Below are 25,608 nucleotides of genomic sequence, written 5' to 3'. Positions count from 1 at the left end.
CTCCAATCCGAAAACGCAACCGGGTGAGGGAGCGCTTCCGCCCGGAGAGCGCTGGCCGGGTTGAGGCGCCGGCTTTCCCGGGTCTTCTCCAGCTGCCACCGCTTTACTGCAAAACTGACGGGCGCAAAAACATGAGTGACTCCGCGGGAGGGCGCGCTGGTCTCCGGCGTTACCCCAAGCTCCCAGTGTGGGTGGTGGAGGATCATCAGGAGGTGAGCGGACGGCAACAGGGCTCTGGGGCAGAATCAGCGGAAGCCCTGACGCTCAGAGGGCCAAGCAGAGGGCGCAACCTTAGCATCGGAGGCCAGAGAGTTAACCAGAGTTAAACTGCCCTATTCCGTTGTTGTGGAGAGGACCCCAAAACAGCTAACTAGGAAGAATGAGAACTGACATTTATGGGCGCTTCCTACGAGTCGGGGCAACTTATTTACCTCGGTTTGCCCCCAAATCCCAGAACCAAACAAAAGGTGGCATCGGGATTCGAAACCGGACAGTCTGGCTGCAGAGCCCTGTGTCCTTAACCTGCAGTTAACTCTGGCTTCCAAGTGTCTCCTGGAATCGCTACCACAGCCCTGCTGTTTAGATGGGAGGCTTTATGCTTGGAACGTGGGCTCTGATCTGAAATGGGGACAGTAATCGTAGGACTCACAGGGCTCTTAGGAGTATTATTGTGTGCATACTGTGTTTAAAAATCTTTTTTTTTTTTTTTCTTTTTTGAGACGGAGTCTCTCTCTGTTACCCAGACTGGAGTGCAGTGGCGCGATCTCGGCTCGCTGCAACCTCCGCCTCCTGGGTTCGAGCGATTCTTCTGCCTCAGCCTCCTGAGTAGCTGGGACCACAGGCATGCAGCACCGTACCCAGCTAATTTTTGTATTTTTAGTAGAGACGGGGCTTCGCCACGTTAGCCAGGATGGTCTGAACGTCTGACCTCACGTGATCGGCCCCCGCCGGCCTCCCAAAGTGCTGGGATTGCAGGCGTGAGCTACTGCGCACGGCCCATATTGCGTAAAAAAAAAAAAAAAATTTAACACGGTGCCCTGCATAGATAAACACTAAAAGGGGTTTCCATGTTTATGGCCATGCTGATTTACAGTAGCCAAATTGGTGTCTTAATCTAGACTTTTCCAAGTCAACAAAGGAGACCCATGGATCTAATAAATATGTTTTAAAGTAGCATCAGTAGGCTTGGGATGGGAGGCAGTTCTCTGGATGTTAAAAAAGAAGAGGGATTTACTGATGGTGACAGCTAATAGAAGAGGAAGATAGGTTTCTCAGGACCTGGATATAGTGTCTATGACCTTGAGAGAATGAGAAAGCCTAGGTTAGACGGTGCTTTCAAATTAGGTATTAAACCTAGAATTAGAGAAGATGTAAGAGGAGAAATGGCCTTTACAGACCACCTAGCCCAACCCCACCATTCTAAAGGTACCAAAAAGACCCTAACCAGCCTGGACAGCAGAGCGAAATCCCATCTCTACAAAAATAGAAGTGAAAAAATTAGCTGGGCTTAGTGGTGCGTGCCTGTAATCCCAGCTACTCAGGAGACTGAGGTGGGAGGATCGCGTGAACCCAGGAGTCCAAGGCTGCAGTGAGCCATGATCACACCACTGCTTTCCAGGCTGGGCAACTGACAAGACCCTATCCCTTTTTAAAGGAAAAAAAAAGAATACTTTGAGACCTAGGGTACCTTGAACACCTAGTTAATGTTAGAACAGGCATTAAGCGGTAGTTTGTTCCTGAGCCCCAGTCCTGGTCTGTTTCCCCACATGACCTGTTGAGTTCAAGGGGGCAGCAGGAAGGCAGCTGGAGATGCAGGTTGGAAGTTCTGAGGACAAAGTAATGCTTGAGATTATCACCTGCACCATCTACAGTAAACAAATTTTATGTTTTTCCACTTTACAGCAACATAGTATGCTTTCAATTATGTGCATTATTTAGCATTGTTTTTCAGTCTGCAGTTGAGTGTGTGCTCGTGGTTTCAGTGTTAATTCTTATTGTGTGCCTGTGTCTTTTACAGGTTCTACCCTTTATATACCGGGCCATAGGCTCAAAGCATCTTCCTGCCAGTAATGTAAGTTTTTTACATTTCGACTCACATCCAGACCTCCTTATTCCTGTGAATATGCCAGCAGACACCGTGTTTGATAAGGAAACACTCTTTGGGTAATATGTGATTTTATTCATGGTCTTTTGTGTTTGAAGTACAATTTGCAGTAGATAACAAGCAATTATAGGAAATAGACTTTGCTAAACTCATGGGTTTGGGGGTTTTTTGTTTGTCTTTTTGTCTTTTTCATTTTATTTAGAACAAGTGTTGACAACTTTCTTAAAGAGCCAGATTAGCAAATATTTTAGGTTTGCTGGCTATATGGTCTCTGTTGCAACTATTAATCTTTGCCTTTGTAGTGCGAAAGCAATCACAGGCACTGTGTAAAAAATGACAGTAGCTGTGTTCCAATAAAGCTTTATTTACAATCTGGGCATGGTGGATGAGCCTGTAGTCCCAGCTACTCAGGAAGCTAAGGTGGGAAGATCACTTGAGGCCAGCAGTTCCAGGCTGTGATCAAAGCCTGTGGATAGCTGCTGCACTCCAGACTGGGCAACATAACCAGACCCCATCTCTTAAAAGAAACAAACCAAAAAAACTTTGTTTACAGAAACAGCCTAGCCAATGTTTAATCCTTTTAATATTTGCCTTTATAGAGACCATTGGATTCTCACGTCTATTTCTGCATTTAGTCCATTGCCATATGTTGTTTTGGTTGAAATATATGATGAAGATTTAGGCTTTCACGGGCATGTAATTGGAAAAGGAAAGAATATTTTGATAGCCTTTTCAGATAATTGTGAATATTATTTGATAGTGCGCCAAAACTTGAAAAGTAGTAGTTTATTAAAGCTTATTTGAAATGTAGAATTCAGCAATTCAGTATCAAGTGTGAATAACCATAGTTTCTTGACCACTCCTTTCAAGATAAATGGTGTTCACCTCGAAGTTCAATCACAAGTGCTTTTCCTTGAGACAACTGTTATGCTTCAAACTATGTAGCAGGAGAGCTTTCTATGCATTTCTCATTTTGCCACACATAATATTTAAAAATGTATACTCAGGATGGAAATTTAATAAAATCAAGATGTTCTCGAATGAAACTTTTATATTTATTTATTTATTTATTTTGGCAGTGGTTGGTAATGAAGAATATAGTAACTACTAACAGTTTGGTGCTGCTGCCTTAATTAATGTTGGAACATCAACCCACCAGTGCCTTTGCACCATCTTTGCAAATGTCAGTAAATGAAAACAGGAAATAATACCTTAGTATTTTCATGAAAATAGTTTTGTAATAGTGATGTCCCTGAAAAAGTCTCAGGAACCACTCTAGGGACCACACTTTGAGACCTGTGGTCTTAAAATGTTGTGGATAAAATTACACTTGGGAAAAAATAAAAAATAAAAGTTTTAATGTTGTCTCTATGTTTCTTTTCCAGAGAATTAAGTATTGAAAATTGGATTATGCCTGCAGTTTATGCTGGCCATTTTTCACATGTAATATGGTTTCATCCCACATGGGCTCAGCAAATCAGAGAGGGCAGGCACCACTTTTTAGTAGGCAAAGACACTTCTACCACAACAATCAGGTAATTTCCTCATATTTGTGAATATGGAAGTGATTGAATGTTTCTATCTTATTTTGGATTCCTATAATAACTTCATAAGTCTCTGCACACAAATAGGGTCAGATTAAGCCTCGACTTCTCCAAAGAGTTCTCAAAACACGAAGAACAAACTTTTAAGTCTCTTGATATTCTTCATGTACCATTTATATTTAGTTGCTGGTCAAATTAGATTTTGAATGTAATCATTATCCTCTGGAATTTGGGCTTCATTGGTGATTAACTCCTTAAACCATTGAAGTATCTTATAGATTTATATATTCAGTAGTACATTTTACTGTTTCCTGTCAATATAACTGTTGTCTGCTGAATTTGCCGCAGTGGCTCACGCCTGTAATCCCAGCACTTTGGGAGGCCAAGGTGTGCAGAAGACGAGGTCAAGAGATCGAGATCATCCTGGCTAACATGGTGAAACCCCGTCTCTACTAAAAATACAAAAACAAATTAGCTGGGCGTGGTGGCAGGCGCCTGTAGTCCCAGCTACTCAGGAGGCTGAGGCAGGAGAATGGTGTGAACCCAGGAGATGGAGCTTGCGGTGAGCTGAGATCATGCCACTGTACTCCAGCCTGGGCAACAGAGCGAGACTCTGTCTCAAAAACAAAACAAAAAACAAACAAAAAAAAAAAACAATAATTAGCAGTGAAAGGGCAAAATTATCTCACTTTGATTTTTTTATAAATCCAACTGCTGAATAAGTAGATTTGGGGCTTTAATTTTCTTTATAATATAATTAGTTTCAGATAAGTACTTAACCTAAAGTAAATTACAGTATTCTCTGACTTGAGATAAATATGCAACTGTTTTTATTGTATAAGCTATTTAACAATGTTTTGTGTATCTTGTGATACTATAATACTTTCAGAAATATCAATATCTTCTTGACTTTAAAATTCTCTTGTGATGGGATAAATATTTTAAACAGTATAGCCATAACTTTCTAGAACCTTAAGGATAATGGAGTGAAATGGTAATACGTTGAAAATCAGATAGTCTTCCTCATTGAAAATGATACTTTATTTCTAATTTATTCTTAATGATACAATTAACTTTTGTAGTATATAATCTTGTCATTTGCACAAATAGCTTTGTTGTGATATATGAAAATTGTATTTATTTCAGATATAATTCAAAAGAAATAAGACTCAGCATATAAATATTGTACATACTACTGGTATATGTGAAATAGTAGTAGGGTTTTTATTGAGTACTTCAGTGAGTAGGCCTGATTTAACCTACAAAATCAAATAATTTTCAGCAATCTGACACAGACATTTGAAACTCCATGTGTGATTAACAATTTTGGAAGATTTTGATTCATGACTTTGGTTAATCCTGCAAGTAAAAATGTATGGAAGAGACACATATACATGTTGGTGTGCAGTTTGACAAATACTTGCATGTTTGTATGATAGGAACATGGGAAAACTGCTGTTATTAAAAAGAATATTAATTTAGGTTGGGGGATACAGCCTCATCTTAGGGTTGTACAGTTTTAATAAGCTTGGACATTAGTTTTACTATGTCATTAATCTATTCTTGGAAAATAGCTTTTACAGTTTATAGCTGTGTATGCTGGGAGAGGTCAAGTGGGAAATAAATATTAACCATGATTTTAGGTGGGTAAGGCATGCCTCTAGAAGAAGTATTTGGCTTCACTGTTTGAAGTATTTACCAAGTCACCTTTCATATTGAAAATATTATGGTTATATAGAAATTAACAAAGCTCTAAAATATGTCAGGGGGAGTTTCTATTAAGAGAAATTATTTCCAGATGAAACTTTTCTCTTCAATGATTTTTTGGATAAAGATTCAGCTGGTATGAGAGAGAACAAAGGAACACTGGCTTAAACAAGAGAGTTTATTCTTATATTAGAATTCACTATACACAGTCCAGGCCTATGTGGCAGCTCTAGAGTTTGGGGAACCCTAGTTCCTTCTACCTTTTTGCACCACCATCTCTAGAATATTGCCCTTGTCCTTATAGTCCAGGGTGGCTTGCCACCTCTGTGTTCATATGCCAGTCAGCAGGGAACAACAGGAGAGCAAAGCTCTGTATGATTTTCTTCCATTCACAACCACTGGCCTGAATTTAATCACATGGCCACACCAGGCTGCAAGGCAGACTGAAATGTAGTCTTTATATGGGGCAGCTGTGTGTCCGGCTAAGCATTTGAGGAATGCTATTTCTACAGAAGAACAGGAAGTATAAATACTAGAGACTGCTCTCAGTTTTTGTCAAATAGGTCCGTTCTTATATTTCTGCCATACCATAGTGAAATGTCAACTGATTTGCCCATTCTTCTTAAAAATCGTTTTTTCCTCTGATTCAGGGTTACAAGTACAGATCATTACTTCCTAAGTGATGGTCTGTATGTACCTGAAGACCAGCTAGAGAACCAAAAACCTTTACAATTGGATGTAATTATGGTAAAACCTTATAAACTCTGTAACAATCAAGAAGAAAACGATGCAGTGTCTTCTGCTAAGAAACCAAAGCTAGCCCTGGAAGATTCGGAAAACACTGCCTCTACTAACTGTGACTCTTCTTCAGAAGGACTGGAAAAGGACACAGCAACACAGAGAAGTGACCAGACTTGCCTAGAACCATCATGTTCACGTTCTTCTGAAAATCAGGAATGCCAGACTGCTGCCAGCACTGGGGAAATTCTGGAAATTTTGAAGAAAGGGAAGGCATTTGTTTTAGATATTGACTTGGATTTTTTTTCAGTCAAGAATCCCTTCAAAGAAATGTTCACTCAGGTAAATAATTGTATTTTTAACACATAGATCTTGAGAATTGTATGGCTTTTCTCTAGATGAGGAACCAGCAAACTCTTTAAACAGCCAGCTAGCAATTATTTTAGGCTTTGGGGTTCACATTCTCTACTAATACCCTTTTCTGTTGTTTTCTAAACCTTTTAAAGTTGTATATACCATTCTTAACTTGAGGGCCATACACAAACAGGCTATAGGCTGTGGATTGCCAACTCCTGCTGTAGATAGTATTCATTATTTTGCATTTATTAATTGGGGTAATGTATACATGGGTGATGGATAAAAATTAAGTCATACAGTACAGGTATATACAGTCAGCCCTCTGTATCCGTGGGTTCTGTATCCCTGGATTTAACCAGCCACAGATAGGAAATATTCAGAAAAAATAAAAAACAACTAGAAATAACAATACAAGAGTAAAAAATAATACAAATAAAAAACAATACAGTATAACAACTATTTACGTAGGATTTACACTGTATTAGATACCACAAGTAATTTAGAGATAACTTAAAGTATATGAGAGGGTATGTATATGTTATATGCAAATACTACACTATTTTATGTCAGGGACTTGAGCATCCACAGATTTTGGTATCCACAGGAGATCCCAGAACCAATCCCCCACGGATACCAAGGGACAAGTGTACATTGAAAAACAGCACTCTCTTATCCCCATTCCCTCAGTTCTTTGCTTCAGAAACAAATACTGTGATCAGTTTCTTGTATATCTTTCCAGCGATATTCTATATATAAATCCTGTGTAACAGATTATTCCTTAAACAGTGATGTGCCTGATTACTCACCTAAATATTTGTAATAAATATTTGTAATGAAAGTTTCTAGAAGGTTACATAAGAAATTCAGTGACAGTTATTCCTTTTAGAGTGCTATCAGGAAACCTGGGAACACAAGGATTTGTATAGCCTAAATACCCTTTGGTACAATGGAGTTTTTAAAAAGCATATATTACACTTTATTATTTAGTACCAATTTTTTAAATATCATTAGGAGAGACAGATGTTCATCTTTTTTTTTTTTTTAAGAGCATGTTCAGGCTGGGCATGGTGGCTCATGCGTATAATCTCAGCACTTTGGGAGGCCAAAGCAGGAGGACCACTTGAGCCAAGGAGTTTGAGAACAGCGTAGGCAACGTAGCAAGACCCCATCTCTATTAAAAAAAAAAATTTTTTTTTAATCTAGCCAGGCATAGTGGCACGTGCCTGTGGTCCAGCTACTCAGGAGGCTGAGATGGGAGGATCACTTGAGCCTGGGAAGTCAAGGCTGCAGTGAGTTGTGATCGTACCCCTGCACTCCAGCCTGGGTGACAGCGAGACCCCATCTCATAAAAAAGAAACATGTTCAAAAGTTAGGGGAGTTAAGTTCTGTTGTTACCTCTACTGCTTATTAGCTATATGATCTTAGGAAAATTACTTAACCTTTCTGACCCATAGTTTCTTCAAGTATCAAATCAGAATAATATACCCAACTCAGGATTGTTATAATGAATAAAGCACTGAAGATATGCCACAACATTGTGCTTAATGAATTTTAGCCCTTAGGTATAACCTCTTCCTGAGAATACTCCTAAATAGGATTACTGGGGCCAGGTGTACCCACCTATATAATGGATCCATGTAGCTGTGCTAAACAAGGGGAAACATTATCCTACAAAGTTTGTATAGCAAGCCTCTTTCTCCCCTTGTGTGGTGCCTCCTGACCGAGGTTCTATGTCTTTGACATTCTACCTCCAGTATTGCCTTTGTACTTCAGAGTTCTCTTCTGTTGTTAGAGAAATGGCTGCAAAGTGAACATAGGGAGTTCTTTGTTGTTGTTATTAAAGATATGTATATTTCCTGTAAACAGCTAAGTCTGTTTAGATCCTAGGACATGGCGTTTATATAGCGGAATATTTAAAATATTTTCATCTCGTGACCCATTAGCCACCAAGTATGCTTCCTTAGGTAATTTTTACATAGTATTACCATGCCCAGCTGGATAGAGTTGCCTTGAAGAAGTGATATTTACAATAAAACAAAATTTTACAATATTTACAATAAAATTATTACAATAAAAATCTAAAGTATACATTTTGCCTGATTCTCCCATACATACCTTTAAATAATTATCTAAGATGTTCTTGTATCACAAGGAAGGTTGTCTCTTCCTTAAAGCATATCATTAAAAAATTTTAACTTTTTTTTTTCTGGTATGTGGATTTTTTGTTTTGTTTTCCAGGAAGAGTACAAAATCTTACAAGAGCTGTACCAATTTAAGAAACCTGGCACCAACCTAACAGAGGTATCCTCCATTTGTTTCTTTGGGGTTTTATTCACTTATCATATAACTAATATTATCTTGCAAATTACCACAGTGATCTCAAAGACTGCTCAAAGTGTGTGTGTGTGTGTGTGTGTGTGTGTGTGTGTGTATTGGCGAAGCCCATGGTTAGTACTTGAAAATTATGTTTTAACTAATAGAGCCAAGTTTTTTTTATAATGGGATGTTGCTTGTTTTTTGAAAGAATAACTATATAATCTCAGCTTTTCAATGTATTTAAAGGAAGATTTGGTAGATATTGTTGATACTCGAATTCATCAATTAGAGGATTTAGAAGCCACTTTCGCTGATTTGTGTGATGGTGATGATGAAGAAACGGTACAGAGATGGGCCTCAAACCCTGGGTAAGACTCTCAAACATTTTTTTCCCCCAACTCTACTAACTTTCAGTCCTAGATATGTTCCTAAATTTGCAAGATACATTGCTTTTAAAAAAGTAGTATTCAGCTACTTGGGACACTGAGGCAGGAGAGGATCACTTGAGGCCAGGAGTTCCAGACCAGCCTGGGTAATGTAACAAGACCCTGTCTCTAAAAAAATGTTTTTTAATTAGCCAGATATGGTGGCACCTACCTGTAGCCACTACAGCCACTGCTCCCAGCTACTTGGGAGGCTGAAATGGGAGGATTGCTTGGGCCAAGGAGTTTGAGGCTGTAGTGGGCTGTGATCATGCCACTGCACTCTACCCTGGGTGACAGAGACTTGTCTCAAAAAAGAGAGAAAAAAAAGAATTAGTATTTCAACACATTTACTAACAATAGTAGACATTATTGAGCGTTTTCTGTGTACCCTTTATCTAAAATTTTTCCTTGCCTTATCTCATGTACTCCTTACAACAGTCTTATGGTTTTATTATTATTATGTCAATTTTATAGATGAGGAAACCAAGGTTAAGTAAATTGCCCCAAGTCACATAGTAAGTGGGCATGTTTTTAGTCTTTGTATGGTAGCTGCCCCTAAATATGAGATACTATACAAGTCTTAAAGAGAATTAAAGATGAGTAGTACATAGGCATTCCCTGTTCTAAGTAGAACAAGAAAAAAATACTAACCTAACAACAGAAAAGTAAATTACTTGACAAGTAAATTACAATGTGAAAACTTGGCTGGGCGTGGTGGCTCACGCCTGTAAATCCCAGCACTTTGGGAGGCTGAGGCGGGCGGATCACGAGGTTAGGAGATCGAGACCATCCTGGCCAACACAGAGAAACCCAGTCTCTACTAAAAATACAAAAAAAAAAAAAAATTAGCCGGGCATGGTGGTGGGCGCCTGTAGTCCCAGCTACTCGGGAGACTGAGGCAGGAGAATGGCGTGAATCCAGGAGGTGGAGCTTGCAGTGAGCTGAGATTGCATCACTGCACTCCAGCCTGTGGAGACTGAACTTTTTTTTGAGACTCCGTCTCAAAAAAAAAAAAAAAAAAAAATGCAAAAACTTAGCTTCTTTTAAGGAAAACCCAAACACAAGTGGAAGGGTATTTTCAATCTCTTGACGTGAAGGAGCAGTATTTGAAGGCTAGATTCTCCATCAGGTAATTTATTTGACTGACTGTTCATATTACCTTGAAAGAATGGAGAGAGAAGTTCTTTTTGAGTGAAAGCCTTTAGTATTGAAGCTGGAGTGAAAGAATATTGACATAAATATTACAGTGATTTTTCTCTAAAATAATTCTTAAATCATGTAATCTCAAACAGCCAGAAAACTAAAATAAAACCATCAAACAAACTTTTTGTCCCCATGAGCATAGGAAAACCAGAACTAGCTTATTTTAAAACTAATCTCCCACCAACTGTCATATTATTCTCTCTGGTGTAAACAAAAGAAAATCAGTTGTAAGGTAGCAAGATAAAACGGGAAATTAGAATCAATAGTACTTTAGGCCAGAGCATGAGCAGCCACTAAGATTTGTCATGTTTTGGTTATTAAAAATAATTCAGCAGATCTCTAGAAGAATATGGAAAAAGCTGAAACAGTGGTTGCCTCTGGGGAGAGGAATTCTATGGCTAAATGATGAAGTATATGAGTGAGAAATTACTTCTTTTGCTATGTGCACGTATTATCTATTCAAAATACTCATTGTAATTTTTACTTAAAATATTCAGAAACATCCCTAAAATGTAAACATCATAAAGCTTTAATTATTGACACTAACAAAGCAGTGATGTGGAAGAATAATTCACAGTAATATTAATCACATCAGTAAGTATTGATTAGGCACTTTAACATCAGTTAATGGCCGGGCGTGGTGGCTCACCTCTGTAATCTGAGCACTTTGGGAGGCCAAGGTGGGCAGATCGCCTGAGCTCAGGAGTTCGAGACCAGCCTGGGTGACATGGTGAAATCCTGTCTCTACAAAAAAATAAAAAAAATTAGCCAGGCATGGTGGCATGCGCCTGCGGCCCCAGCTACTTGGGAGGCTGAGGTGGGAGGATCACTTGAGCCTGGGAGGTCAAGGCTGCAGTGAGCTGAGATCGCACCACTGTTCTCCAGCCTGGGTGACAGAGGGAGACCCTGTCTCAAAAAAAGAAAGAAAAAAAAATCAGTTAATGCTTTCTCCTCTTTAGTATAGGTTTCTAAGATGATTCCCTGTTTTTTGAAATGATAGAAGAGGGAGATAGAAAAATAAGTCACAGGACAGGAGTCTTCCTAGAAATACTGAAAAATACCTATTATTTTGTTATTTCATGAAGTCTCAAGCTAAGTTTAAAACTTCAACAACAACAAAATAGGCCTGGAAACCTTGGAATCCTAAGTCCAGCCCACAGACTTCCACTGAAACCCACTCTGCCTACTGAGCATGCCCAGTTAGCTCCTCATCACCAGCAGAGAGTTCTATCACAGACTTGAAGATATGATGAGACTGCAACAGTAGTGAGTTTAGACTGTGCTTGGTATTGAAGGGAGAAAAAAATAGCATAAAGGAAAAGTAGATGACACTGAAAGAAAAGTCTCCCCAAATCAACCATGACCCTAAAGAGCCAGACCCTCGGCATGGAGGCTTCACTATGTCTAGGGAAGTGAGGTGGGTGGTTAGGGTCCAGAAGCCTAGAAAATGTCATTAATTAAAAGGAAAAAGTAACAGGACAAGTGGGCAAGCAGGCAGGCCTCCATGCCTCCTTTTTTCTTTCTTTTTTTACTCTCAGCAAATTCGTGAATATTTGTAGAGGAGGAATTAAAACACTAGAAGCATTAGCCAATCAGAGCTTCCAAAAGGTCCACCTAAATTTAATACCTTAAAAGCATCAATGTGGCCGGGTGCGATGGCTCATGCCTGTAATCCCAGCACTTTGGGAGGCCAAGGCGGGCGGATCATGAGGTCAGGAGGTCGAAACCATCCTGGCTAACACGGTGAAACCCCATCTCTACTAAAAAATACAAAAAATTAGCCAGGCGTGGTGGCGGGCACCTGTAGTCCCAGCTACTTGGGAGGCTGAGGCAGGAGAATGGCGTGAACCTGGAAGGCGGAGCTTGCAGTGAGCCGAGATCGTGCCACTGCACTCCAGCCTGGGCAACAGAGTGAGACTCTGTCTCAAAAAAAAAAAAAAAATGCATCAATGTTATATCAGATGATGTAGGATTTTTCCGATTATAATTGTATTTACTGGCTAGGCCTGGGTTCACACCTGTAAAATCCCAACACTTGGGAGGCTAAGGTGGAAGGGTTACTTGAGGCCAAGAGTTTAAGACCAGTCTGGGCAACATAGCAAGACCCTATCTCTACAAAAAGATTTTAAAATTAGTTGGGTGTGGTGGTGTTCACTTATAGTCCCAGCTACTCGGGAGGCTGAAGTGGGAGATTCCTTAAGCCCAGGAGTTCGAGGCTGCAGTGAGCCATGATCACACCACTGCCCTGTAGCCTGGGTGGTAGCGAGATCCTGTCTCAATAGTAATAATAATTGTATGTACAAATAAACATGTCCTTAATTTTTTTTTTTTTTTTTTAGCTTTCAGGAAACAGCCTTTTTTCATCACAGCATGCTAAAAACACTTAGTTTTCTTGCTAATCAAAATAATTTTTTTTTTTTTTTTTGAGACAGTTTCACTCTTGTCACCCCGGCTGGAGTGCAATGGTGCGGCCTCAGCTCACTGCAACCTCCGCCTCCCGGGTTCAAGCAATTCTTCTGCCTCAGCCTCCCGAATAGCTGGGATTACAGGCATGCACCACCACACCCGGCTAATTTTGTATTTTTAGTCAAGACAGGGTTTCACCACGTTGGCCAGGCTGGTCTCGAACTCCTGACTTCAAGTGATCCGCCCGCCTCGGCCTCCCAAAGTGCTGGGATTATAGGCATGAGCCACCGCACCTGGCTTCAAAATAATTTTTAAAGTCAGTAGAACTTCCCATTTTTGAAGAAGAAATCTCATTTTCTTGAATGCTCACTTTTAGTCTTTAACACAATCTGTAATCTTTTGGGTAAGAAAACAGGAAACATTTATTTCTTAATATTTTAAGATATTTGAACAGCTTTATCTTTTATTTCCCAAGTGCCATATGAAGCATGTTATTATGGTAAATGTTAGTATAATGTATCATTTGCTATTGTCATTTTAGTTGTGGTGGTTGTGATGTTTAATTGAGTGGGATGGCTTTTTTCCAGAATGGAATCACTAGTTCCCCTTGTACAGAGTTTGAAAAAACGGATGGAAGTACCAGACTATGAAATGGTAAATATTTTATATTAACGTGTAAAATTGACCCTTTGTAAAGACAATTTTCTGGGTAGAAGAATTTGCTTTTTGTTAAAGTGGTTCATTTTTGTTTGTGTTCCTGTGAAGTCTGAACAATTATTAAGAAAAGAAATGAGTGAAAAAAATACATACATTGAAACAGAATACTGTTTTCCTGGAAAAGTCTTCCAGGAAAAACTTTTTTTTCTCAATTTTACGTATGAAGCAAAAGTCCTGTGTGTTTTTTGTAATTGTGTCTGTGGTCAGATCTCTCTTCACCAGACAAAAGAAAAGTACACAATTTCTAAAATGGTCCATTTTTTATTGACGAGTATTTATACTGCCTTTTGCCTGCCTTCTTTTCCTCCCTATTTAAAAACTTTTCCGTTTGTAAAAACCACAAGACAAAGAAAAAAGAGAGAGCTGTGACTAGCACATTTTAAATGTGTTAGCTGTTTGTCAACAGGGATCTGAATGCTATGGCCAAAGATACTTTTAGTCATAATTTATTTGTATATCATTTTGCAGTCTTTGAAGCATATATTTTCCCATTTGACCTGGTACTTGAGATGAGAAAGCTATAGCTTAAAATGTTCAAGTGACTTTTCTCAGATTTGATGCCAGGGCTAAGACTTCCAAGTCTCCTTCCTCTTAGTGTGGTCTTTCTCTTACTTCAGTAAGCTGGGTTTGCATATTTTATTTACTTATGGAATACAGTCAGACCGCTGTGTTTGACTAAAGTTGAAGTATTGATTTAAGTATTGATTGAATTTATAAGAATTTGCTGGTACTCTTTAAAATAAGAGATGTCTATTTTCACACTGCTGATAAAGACATACCTGAGACTGGTCAATTTACAAAAGAGATTTAATGGACTTACAGTTCCATATGATTGGGGAGGCCTCATAGTCATGGCGGAAGGTGAAAGGCATGTCTCACATGGTGGCAGACAAGAGAGAGAGCTTGTGCAGGGAGACTTTTGTTTTTAAAACCGTGAGATCTCGTGAGACTCATTCACTATCATGAGAACAGCACAGGAAAGACCCACCCCTACAATTCAATCACCTCCCATCGGCTTCCTCCCACGACGTGGGAATTGTGGGGGTTACAATTCAAGATGAGATTTGGATGGGGACACAGCCACACCATATCATTCCACCCTTAGCCCCTCCCAAATCTCCTGTTCTCGAATTTCAAAACCAATCCTGCCTTCCCAACAGTCCCTCAAAGTCTTAACTCATTTCAGCATTAACTCAAAAGTCCACAGTCCAACATCTCATCTGAGACAAGGCAAGTCCCTTCCACCTATGAGCCTGTAAAATCAAAAGCAAGTTAGTTACTTCCTAGATACAATGGGTGTACAAGAATTGGGTAAATACAGCCGTTCTAAATGGGAGGAATTGGCCCAAAGGGGCAATGCAAGTCTGAAGTCCGTCGGGGCAGTCAAATCTTAAAGCTCCAAAACGATCGTCTTTGACTCCATGTCTCACATCCAGGTCACCCTGATGCACAAGGTGGGTTCGCATTGTCTTGGGCAGTTCCGCCCCTGTGGCTTTGCAGGATACAACCTCCCTCCTGGCTGCTTTCATGAGCTGGTGTTGAGTGTCTGCAGCTTTTCCAGGCACACGGTACAAGCTGTCAGTGGATCTACCATTCTGGGATCTGGAGGACGGACAGTGGCCCTCTTCTCACAGCTCCACTAGGCAGTGCCCCTAGGGACTCTCAGTGGGGATCCGACCCCACATTTCCCTTCCACACTGCCCTAGCAGGGGTTCTCCATGAGGGCCCTGCCCCTGCAGCAAACTTCTGCCTGGGCATCCAGGTGTTTCCATACATCTTCTGAAATCTGGGCAGAGGTTCCCAAACCTCAATTCTTGACTTCTGTGCACTCGCAGGCTTGATCAACACCACACGGAAGCTGCCAAGGCCATCCTCTGAAACCACAGCCCGAGCTCTATGTTGGTCCCTTTTAGCCATGGTTGGAATGGCTGAGACACAGGACACCAAGTCCCTAGGCTGTACACAGCACTGGGACCCTGGGCCCTGCCCATGAAACAAGTTTTTCCTCCTAAATCTTCAGGCCTGTGATGGGAGGGGCTACCGCAAAGGTCTCTGACATGCCCCAGATACATTTTCCCTATTGTCTTGGGGATTAACATTTGGCTCCTTGTTACTTATGCAAATTTCTGCAGCCAGCTTGAATTTCTCCTCAAAAAATGGAATTTTCTTTTCTTTAACATTGTCAGGCTGCAAATTTTCCAAACTTTTATGCCCTGTTTCTCTCTTAAAACTGAATGCCTTGGCCAGGCACAGTGGTTCACGCCTATAATCCCAGCACTTTGGGAGGCCAAGGCTGGCGGATCATTTGAGGCCAGGAGTTCAAGACCAACCTGGCCAACGTGTTGAAACCCCGTCTCTACTAAAAATACAAAACTTAGCTGGGTGTGGCAGTGCACACCTGTAATCCTAGCTACTCAGGAGGATAAGGCAGAGAATCGCTTGAACCTGAGAGGCAAAGGCTGCAGTGAGCCGAGATGGTACCACTGCACTCCAGCTTGGGTGACAGAGCGAGACTCCATTTCAAAAAAAAAAAAAAAACTGGATGCCTTTAACAGCACCCAAGTCACCTCTTGAATGCTTTGCTGCTTGGCAGTTTCTTCCACCAGATATGCTAAATCATCTCTCAACTTCAAAGTTCCACACATCTCTAGGGCAGGGGCAAAATGCCACCAGTCTCTGCTAAAATATAACAAGAGTCACCTTTGTTCCAGTTCCCAGCAAGTTCTTCATCTCCATCTGAGACCACCTCAGCCTGGATTTCATTGTCCATGTCATTATCAGCATTTTGGTCCAAGCCATTCAACAAGTCTCTAGGAAGTTCCAAACTGTCCAACATTTCCCTGCCTTCTTCTGAGCCCTCCAAACTGTTCCAACCTCTGCCAGTTCCAAAGTTGCTTCCACATTTTCAGGTATCTTTTCAACAGTGCTTCACTCTACTGGTACCAATTTACTGTATTAGTCTGTTTTCACGCTGCTGATAAAGACATACCCAAGACTGGGCAATTTACAAAAGAAAGAGATTTAATGGACTTAGTGTTCCACATGGCTGGAGAGGCCTCACAATCATGGCAGAAGGTGAAAGGCACATCTCACATGGCAGCAGACAAGAAGAGAGAGCTTGTGCAGCGAGACTTGTGTTTTTAAAACCATCAGATCTCCAGCTGGGCATAGTGGCTCACATCTGTAATCCCAGCATTTTGGGAGGCCGAAGCGAGCAGATCACTGAGATCGGGAGTTCGAGACCAGCCTGACCAGCAGGGAGAAACCCCATCTCTATGAACAATACAAAATTAGCCGGGCGTGGTGGCGCATCCCTGTAATCCCAGCTACTCGGGAGGCTGAGGCAAGAGAATCGCTTGAACCCAGGAGGTGGAGTTTGCGGTGAGCCAAGATCATGCCATTGTACTCCAGCCTGGGCAAAAGGAGTGAAACTCTGTCTCAAAAAAAGTAAAATAAATAAAACCATCAGATCTCCTGATACTCATTCGCTATCATGAGAACAGTGCAGGAAAGACCCACCCCCACAATCACCTCCTACCAGGTTTCTCCCATGACACGTGGAAATTGTGGGAGTTACAATTCAAGGTGAGATTTGGGTGGAGATACAGCCAAACCATATAATGAGCAAAGCAAAAGAATATTTTGGTGAAACCTAAGCAAATCCAAGACTTAAACTTTTTTGTTTTAACTTTTTTTTTTTCCCCTGGGAGCATACATTCAAATTGCCCTGAATAAACACTTCCAAGACTTACACTTTTTAAAAATGGTAATTAAGAAGATCGTTTTAAGATACTTAAGGTTTGAAAATGTTTAGAGGCCGGGAGCAGTGGCTCATACCTGTGATCCCAGCACTTTGGGAGGCCAAGGCAGGTAAATTGCTTGAGCCCAGGAATTTGAGACCAGCCTGGGCAACATGGCAAAACCCCGTCTCTACAAAAAATACAAAAATTAGCCAGGTGTGGTGGTGCACACCTGTAGTCCCAGCTACTTGAGAGGCTGCGGCAGGAGGATTGCTTGAGCCTGGGTGGTTACAATGAGTTGAGATCCTGCCATTGGACTCCAGCCTGGGCAACAGAGTGAGACTTTGTGTCAAATTTAAAGAGAGAAAGAAAATGCTTTGAATTCATACAATATTATCAAATATGTCTGCAGGCAGGTCTGCTTTAATCATTACATTGCATCTGGGTTTTTTTCGTTGGGTGGGTTTGATGTTTTTTGGGGGGCAGGGAATGGCTAGGGCCCAGTCACAGATTGTGTAATCCATTATGATGTGCCCTACAGCTGCAGAGATAGAACGCTAAATAGTTTTTATCATTTTGGCAAAATGAACATCCAGAATTCATCCTTTTATCATACTGACTGATCATTGCCAGTTAAATTGTTGATGTGTATCCAAAGCCTCCAATAAAATAGTTGATTAGTGTGTTTTTTCATACTTTGCACTTGTGTACTCTAGGCAAAACTATGACATAGTTAATTTCCAGTTTTCAAAACATTAAAGTTAAGGTTGCAGAATGGTAGCATGTGAGCCACTTCTAACTTTCAGGCAAGTTTAGTTTAGTGCTAAGACTAGAACATATTCCATTCAAATTTAAAACACATAGGTAGATAGCAGTAGCTTATGGTTATACATAAAGGATACACAAGAAAACAGTTTGGTTAAATAAAGTAGGATAAATATTTTCTCTTGTATCCTCTCAAAGCTTTGAATGTAGTACTAGGTGCACATATTAATATTTAAAAAGTAAGTAAAATAATGTGTTAAAAATGAGATAAGAATATGTACAATTTTTTTTTTTTTTTTTTTTTTTTTTTTTTGAGACGGAGTTTCACTCTTGTTGCCCAGGCTGGAGTGCAATGGCACGATCTTGGCTCACTGTAACCTCTGCCTCCCATGTTCAAGTGATTCTCCTGCCTTAGCAGGAGAAGCTGGGATTATAGGCATGTGCCACCACGCCCGGCTAATTTTATATTTTTAGTAGAGACGGGTTTTCTCCATGTTGGTCAGGCTGGTCTCCAACTCCCGACCTCACGTGATCCGCCTGTCTCAGCCTCCCAAAGTGCTGGGATTACAGGCATGAGCTACCACGCCTGGCTTCAACTTTTTAGAATCTAGATGAAATGGATAATTTGATAGAAAATGTGAATTACCAAAATTGACCCAAGCCCAATAATCGTAAAATAAAGAAGTAGTTAAAGAATTATTCTAAAAAGAGGCATCTGGCCCAGACAGGCATATAGGCGAGTTCTACCAACACTTCAGAGAGCAGATAACTTTTATGACATAGAAACTGTTAGGGAAAAAATAATCCCAATGCATAAAAATATTAAAAATTAAAAGTTTTTCATATTTAAGGTGTTGGATATCCCAGTTACCCTGATTTGATCTTTATATGCTATTATGAATGTATTAAATTATCACATGTACCCTGAAAATATGCACTCTTTTATGTATCAGTAAAAGTAAAGATTTGTCAATAAGGCCATTAATGATTAAAGAAGCTTATAAAAACAACTGTCATACAGTGTAATTTTTAATTGTCTTATTTTCAGGTTCACCAGGCTGGTTTAACCTGCGATTATTCAGAACTTCCTCACCATATCAGCACAGAACAAGAAATAGAGTGTCTTATTCAATCTGTGCATTATTTACTGAAAAATTTACCAAATCCTACTCTTGTGACAATTGCAAGGTAAGTGTGTTCGGCAGAATAATGGCAAATCAGAGATGTGCACATCCTAATCTCTGGAACCTGTGAATATGTTACATTATATGGCAAAAGGAAATTCACAGTGTGATTAACTTGAGGATTTTGAGATGAGATTATCCTGGATTTATCAGGTGGGCCCAATTTAATCACAAGGGTCATTAGAAGAGAAAGGCAGGAGGGTCAGAATCAGAGAGAGTGATTGGAAAATTCTACACTTCGGGCTTTGAAGGTGGAGGCCACAAGCTAAGGAACACAGGCAGCCTTTAGAAGCTAGAAAAGGCCAGGGGACAGATTATCCCTGGGATCTTACAAAAAGAATGCAGCCTTGTCAGCACCTTTATTTTAGGACTTCTGACCTCCAAAACTATATAATAAATTAGTGTTGCTTTAAGCTACTAAGTTTGTGATGATTTTTTATAGCAGCAGTAGGAAACTAATACAATCTCTGTAGGTAAATATGATTACTAATAAAATAATACAAATTTTTTTTTTACCTACTCAGCTCAAAATTTAGATGTTGTATTTTCTCTTCCCTGTTTTTTTTTTTCTTTTCTTTTCTTTTTTTTTTTTGAGATGGAGTTTCGCTCTTGTTGCCCAGGTTGGAGTACAATGGCACGATCTCGGCTCACCGCAACCTCTGCCTCCCAGGTTCAAGCAGTTCTCCTGCCTCAGTCTCCAGAGTAGCTGGGATTACGAGGATGTGCCACCACGCTTGGCTAATTTTGTATTTTTCATAGAGACGGGGCTTCTCCATGTTGGTCATGCTGGTCTCGAACTCCCGACCTCAGGTGATGCGCTCGCCTCAGCCTCCCAAAATGCTGAGCTTACAGGCATGAGCCACTGTGCCTGGCCCTTTCTCTTCCCTATTAGTGATGATACGCAAACAACGTAGTTACTGTTATCTTGTCTTTGACATTGGTAATATTCAGATGAACACAAGAATTCTCATTTCTGTGTCTACCAATTATTTAGCTGCTGCCATGTTTTAAATTTGAATATAATTGCTGAATAGTTATAACAATTTAATAATGCTTTCCTGTGTTAATTTTTGGGCTGGTTTTGTATGGAAGTATGAGATTCTAAAGTAAGTACTTTAAGTACTCAGGCTAATAATATGTAATTCATGACAAACATTTTGTAATATCCTTTTATCATTCTGAAATCTCATGTAACCTACCTATATATAATTTAAATATATATAGATAATATTCATAATATACATTATATATAGGTAATGTAACCTACTATACACATAATACCTATACACATAGGAGGAATTAAAGTAATTGGTAATAGAATATATTAAAATGCCAAACTAGACTCACATATTTAAGAGATGCAGTTAAAAATGTACTGTAGCAGTTATACTACGTGATGTAAATGTAGCAGTTACACATGCAAACAGATACCATGTGTTGACCAGATGCCATGAACAGCACTGCCATAATGACATTTTTTCAGTCATTGAACAGCCTCTTCATAAGGATCTGCAGTTAAAGTCCAGTCTTTCCCCAATTGACAGAGTAGTTGCATTCCTGGAAAATTTAGTTCATATTTAAGCATTTTTTAAAAATACTTTTATATATAAACAAGTGTTCAGTTCTAGGCTGTATTAGTCTGTGTTCACACTGCTGATAAAGACATACCTGAGACTGGGCAATATACAAAAGAAAGAGGTTTCATTGGACTTATAGTTCCACGTGGCTGGGGAAGCCTCACAATCATGGCGGAAGATGAGGAGCAAGTCGTGTCTTACATGGATGGCAGCAGGCAAAGACAATGAGAACCAAGCAAAAGAGGTTCTCCTTATAAAACCCTCAGATCTCATGAGACTTACTCACTACCACAAGAACAGTATGGGGGAAACCACTGCCATGATTCAATTATCTCCCACCAGGTCCCTCCCACTGCAATGGGAATTATGGGAGATACAATTCAAGATGAGATTTGGGTGGGGACACAGCCAAACTATATCATAGGCTCAAAAAATTAAAAATCACTTTTTCACTTACATGAGTACTCAGTAGACTTTGAAAATATTCAAGACACAGGACAACTATTCATATTGCAGGATGATCCTGCCTGTTGCAAGCCCTGTAGCAGCCCAGCCCTCTTATCCCAGTCCCCTAAATGTCAATAGCATCCCCTATTCATTGTGTCAATCAAAAATGTACTAAGAGATTTTCAAAACACCCTCATGGGAGTAGCTCCCATCAAGAACCACTCTAATAGTGTTTAAAGAAGTCAAAAATTGGCCAGGCACAGTGGCCTCACACCTGTAATCCTGGCATTTTGGGAGTTGGAGGTGGGTGGATCGCTTGAGCTCAGGAGTTTGAGACCAGCCTGGGCAACATGGCAAAACCCTGTCTCTACAAAAGAACACAAAAAATTAGCCTAGGCATGATGGCATGTGCCTATCGTCCCAGCTACTTGTGGAGCTGAGGCTGCAGTGAGCCAAGATCACACCACTGCACTCCAGCCTGAGTGACAAAATGAGACCCTGTCTCAAAAAAAAGAAGTCAAAAATCTTTCCAAAAGTATTGCAGTACCCTTTATTTGTTAAGACTTATAAATTGAGTTTTTACATATGACACTTTAAAGTAGGTCTTGCTGAGCATAGTGGCTTACACCTGTAACCCCAGCACTTTGGGATGCCAAGGTGGGTGGACTGCTTGAGCCCAGGAGGTTGAGGCTGCAATCAGCCATGATCATGCCACTGAACAACAGGAAGCTCTTGTCTCAAAAAATAAAATAGGCCTTTTTCCATATGTATATGTTACTATTTAATAAAGTTTCTCAAGCTAGACGTGGTGGCTCACCCCTATAATCCCAGCATTTTGGGAGGCCAAGGTGGGCGGATCACCTGAGTTCAGGAGTTCAAGACCAGCTTGGCTAACATGGTGAAACCCCGTCTCTACTAAAAATATATAAATTAGCCAGGCATGGTGGCAGGCATCTGTAATCCCAGCTACCCAGGAGGCTGAGGCAGAAGAATCGCTTGAACCCAGAAGGCGGAGATTGCAGTGAGCCGATATTGCACCACTGCACTCCAGCCTGGGCAACAAAGCGAGACTCTGTCTCAAAAAAAAAAATAAAAAATAAAGTTTCTCTTTATTATTTATGTGTCTTAAATTTTCGCATCAAGCCACAAAAATAACCTGGTCACTAGAGCATAAAATGAGTTTATCAGTGGTCTTACAGATTATCTCTTTAGGTTTGAAATACTTGTACTAAGGAGTAGGCCAGATAACTAATTCCAGTTCCTTCTATAAAGATTTCTGTGCTGCTCTTCTCACTCTGTCCTCTAGAAGGCTTTATTCACCCTTATCCGGAACCAGGAGACACTGGTTAATCCAGTTGTAACTGGCAGCAGCATTGTAACTGCCCAGTGCAACTCAGGTTGCAGTTGGTAAGTTCTGGAAAGACTCCCAAAATACAGATATCTTCCCCAACCTACTTTGCTCTTTTCTGCTTCCTACTGCCTAGGAAAGTAAATCCAACACCAGCACATCGCCACATTTCATTTTGGACCAAGCCATGGATCCTTTATAATTTTGTAGTTAACAAATCATTTTTAGAAATAGGATCCTTTTATCAGTTGGAAAACCTCGACCCTCATCATTTCTAGCCCTAGCACACACATAATAAAAGATGTCCCATCGCTAAGATAATAAGCCCCTGTATTCCCAAGCAACATCTCACTTTCAGGCAAACAGTGGTCTAGCAATCAAGCATTAAGGTGCACACCGCATGTCACCTTGCACAGGTTAATCTCTTTCAGATTTCTTTAAAGGGATAGTAATTGTGCCTATTTCATAGAGTTGCTGTGAAAATTAAAGAACGTAATTTATGTAAGGTGCCTAACATGGAGTAAACCTTTACTAGCTTTCAAGTGATATTAATCCAAAATTCAGCACACCTTAATTTCTGTTTTACATTGAAATGAACACAGGCAGCTTTTCCTCACAGTATGATTTTATCCTATGTGTATTTTTCTTCTTTCTCTTTCTCTTGGTTCTAGGTCAAGTCTGGATGATTACTGTCCTTCTGACCAAGTTGACACTATTCAAGAAAAGGTCCTCAATATGCTACGTGCCCTCTATGGAAATCTAGACCTCCAAGTGTATGCAGCAGAGTCTCCTCCATCTTGAAACAAACAAAACATTAGGCTCCTGTTGTATCTTGGTTTAGTAACAGGCCTTTAATTAACTTATTTGTAAATGAGTCTTCCAGAGAACACTGTTTTATATTAACTTTCAGTTGAAATCCTTCAGATATTTTGAATCTCTAAACAACCATTGTCAGTTGTGGAATGATGGTAAATTTTTTGGCATCAAGTCTAATAACCCCAACTGATAGAACTGTTGCTTATCTGTCTTCCTTAAGTATTTTTTAGGGTTTTGTTATTTGCTTTTTTTTTTTTTTTTTTCACTTTTCCCCCAGGTCTATTGGGCTGTATGAGATTCATTCATACTTCATTTATTCATTCAACTAATATTTATTGAACACTTACATGTACCAGACATTATTAAGTGCTGGGTATATGGTAATGAACAGAATAGACAAGGCCCCTGCCCTTTTAGGGGAGACAGATGAGAAGTAAATTACAGGTTATGAGAAATGTTATGAAGGAAAGGACAACAACCGACATGTCTTAGTACTTAGGGTATCATGGCTTTATAGGAAAGTAACATTCTCTCTCTTTTTTTTTTTTTTAATTTTATAAAAATAGAGATGGGGTCTCACCATGTTACCCAGGCTGGTCTCAAACTCCTGGGCACAAGCAATCCACCTGCCTTCACCTCCCGAAGTGCTGGGATTACAGGTGTGAGTCACTGCCCCAGCCAGAAACTAACATTCTCAAAAGCTACTACCAAAAAAACCCCACAAATTTGCCAATCCATGAAAGTATCATAGGAAGTCTACCTTTCCAAGGAATTTGGCATTGTGGCCCTGCTCTTGCCAAATGCTCTCCAGCATTGTTGGTATCAAGGTGGTCTGGTTGAGTAAACTTGACCAAACAAAAATTAACTGTTTTTTGCTTTTCTGTTTTTGTTTTGCTGATCAAAAAAGCCCTTCAGGGTCTTTTGTGCCTCCAGGAGGTCGTTGTAGATATCAATAATATAGTGCCTAAGTGCCACTTTATTGGCAAGTCTAGATTGATACTTTTTTCAGATAAACCAGCTTTTTATGTAAAGAGTAAGGGAAAAAGTTAAATCTTTAATTCTGACCTGCCATAAATACCCAAAGATATAAACTGTCTTCCACCACCCCCCTCATAACTAAGACATCCTTCCTGAGTCACTCTTAATCATGAAACTTGATTTTCTCAATTGGCCAGTCTTCTGATCTTTAGTATCTCTTTAGTTCAGTAATTTTTACCTACCTACTTGATTTATTTTCCTTTAAAAGGTGAAATGACATTTAAAGAAAAACACCCATCATTCCTCAGTCCCAACACAGCAGTTCTTTTCACTCTTGCTTGTAACTTTCAGGCCTTACCCACATGTGTTCCTATAGAGTTGCATGTAGCTAAAATTATAGTGTGCTGCCTAACTTTGTGCTAATAACCAAGGACACACATTATCATTGCCTCTCAGTGGATGGCACCTGACCCCATTTTTCCAAGGATTCTATTTTCCAGTGAATTTTTGTCAACGAGTTAATTTCCCAAGTCTGATAGCATGAATGCTTATTTGTGCTGTGAAAAGCAGAGCAGCCTGACTCAGCTTTCCATTTTCATAGGATAATATGTGCCAAAAAAGGTTTATTTTCTTGGTAAAATCAGAATTGTAGAATTGTGCTATTTTTAATTTTTTAAATGTTTGGTTAGAGCTTATAGACATTACTTTTATGATTATTTTGTGTGCTAAATAAGTTAAAGGGTATGTTTTGAACTATAGCACTAATTAATGTGTGTGATCTTAGTATATTGATAGCTTTGATTTTGTGAGTGGTTTACTAGTCATTTATTATGATTCCCATGAACTCTGATATGATTCATTGTGGTTTTAACTCAGGTTGAATAAAAGCATCCATTTCTTTTATAGGAAGGTTTGTTTAATTCTCATGTTCTGTGATCAACTCTTTGAGAATAAAATTCAGTCCCTAATAGTTGAAAAGAATCAACTTAGTAAATTATGTCTTGCACATTCCAAATAGGAAGGTATTTACTTTATCAAGATGTGTTTCATTTGTGTTCTAAGTACCAGTGAGGGGATACTGTGGTACAGTGTTTTGAATTGTGTACTAATATCACTAAAGCATGGGATTTTAGTGGCTTTTTTAAAAATGTGACTTAAGTCTAAGCATAGACTTTAACTTAATAAGTTGTGTATTTCCTAGTATCTACGGGGAAAAAATTTAAGTCCAGCCTTTCA

At 39.7% G+C, this 25,608-nt stretch overlaps 1 protein-coding gene across 4 annotated transcripts; it reads left to right on the top strand.

Moving 5' to 3' along the window:
* Positions 1–3: 3 nt before the first annotated feature.
* C5H5orf22 (chromosome 5 C5orf22 homolog) lies at positions 4–25,275 on the top strand. Of its 4 annotated transcripts, none has more exons than XM_054684428.2 (10): positions 10–212; positions 2,018–2,163; positions 3,490–3,639; positions 6,006–6,435; positions 8,689–8,751; positions 9,013–9,134; positions 13,388–13,454; positions 16,229–16,426; positions 19,071–19,210; positions 23,250–25,275. In XM_054684428.2, exons 1-10 carry the CDS (start codon positions 132–134, stop codon positions 23,377–23,379), a joined length of 1,527 nt encoding a protein of 508 aa, XP_054540403.1. In that variant the 5' UTR covers positions 10–131; the 3' UTR covers positions 23,380–25,275. The 4 variants fall into 4 exon arrangements, with proteins under 4 accessions (XP_063667442.1, XP_517821.3, XP_054540403.1 ...); XM_054684429.2 differs by having other exon boundaries at positions 28–212; positions 2,018–2,071; XM_063811372.1 differs by lacking the exon at positions 16,229–16,426 and having other exon boundaries at positions 4–212; positions 2,018–2,071.
* Positions 25,276–25,608: the final 333 nt, after the last annotated feature.

This window comes from Pan troglodytes, chromosome 4 (assembly GCF_028858775.2).
Source record: "Pan troglodytes isolate AG18354 chromosome 4, NHGRI_mPanTro3-v2.0_pri, whole genome shotgun sequence".
NCBI classification, from domain to species: Eukaryota; Metazoa; Chordata; class Mammalia; order Primates; family Hominidae; genus Pan; species Pan troglodytes.
This window is presented reverse-complemented; position numbering and strand designations above follow the sequence as displayed.

Coding starts and splice junctions, on each gene's coding strand:
- C5H5orf22 (XM_054684428.2), top strand. CDS start 132: ATGAGTGACTCCGCGGGAGGGCGCGCTGGTCTCCGGCGTTACCCCAAG. Junction 9,135..13,387: donor AGATGGGCCTCAAACCCTGG/GTAAGACTCTCA, acceptor GCTTTTTTCCAG/AATGGAATCACTAGTTCCCC. Junction 16,427..19,070: donor AGTTGCTTCCACATTTTCAG/GTATCTTTTCAA, acceptor TCTTATTTTCAG/GTTCACCAGGCTGGTTTAAC.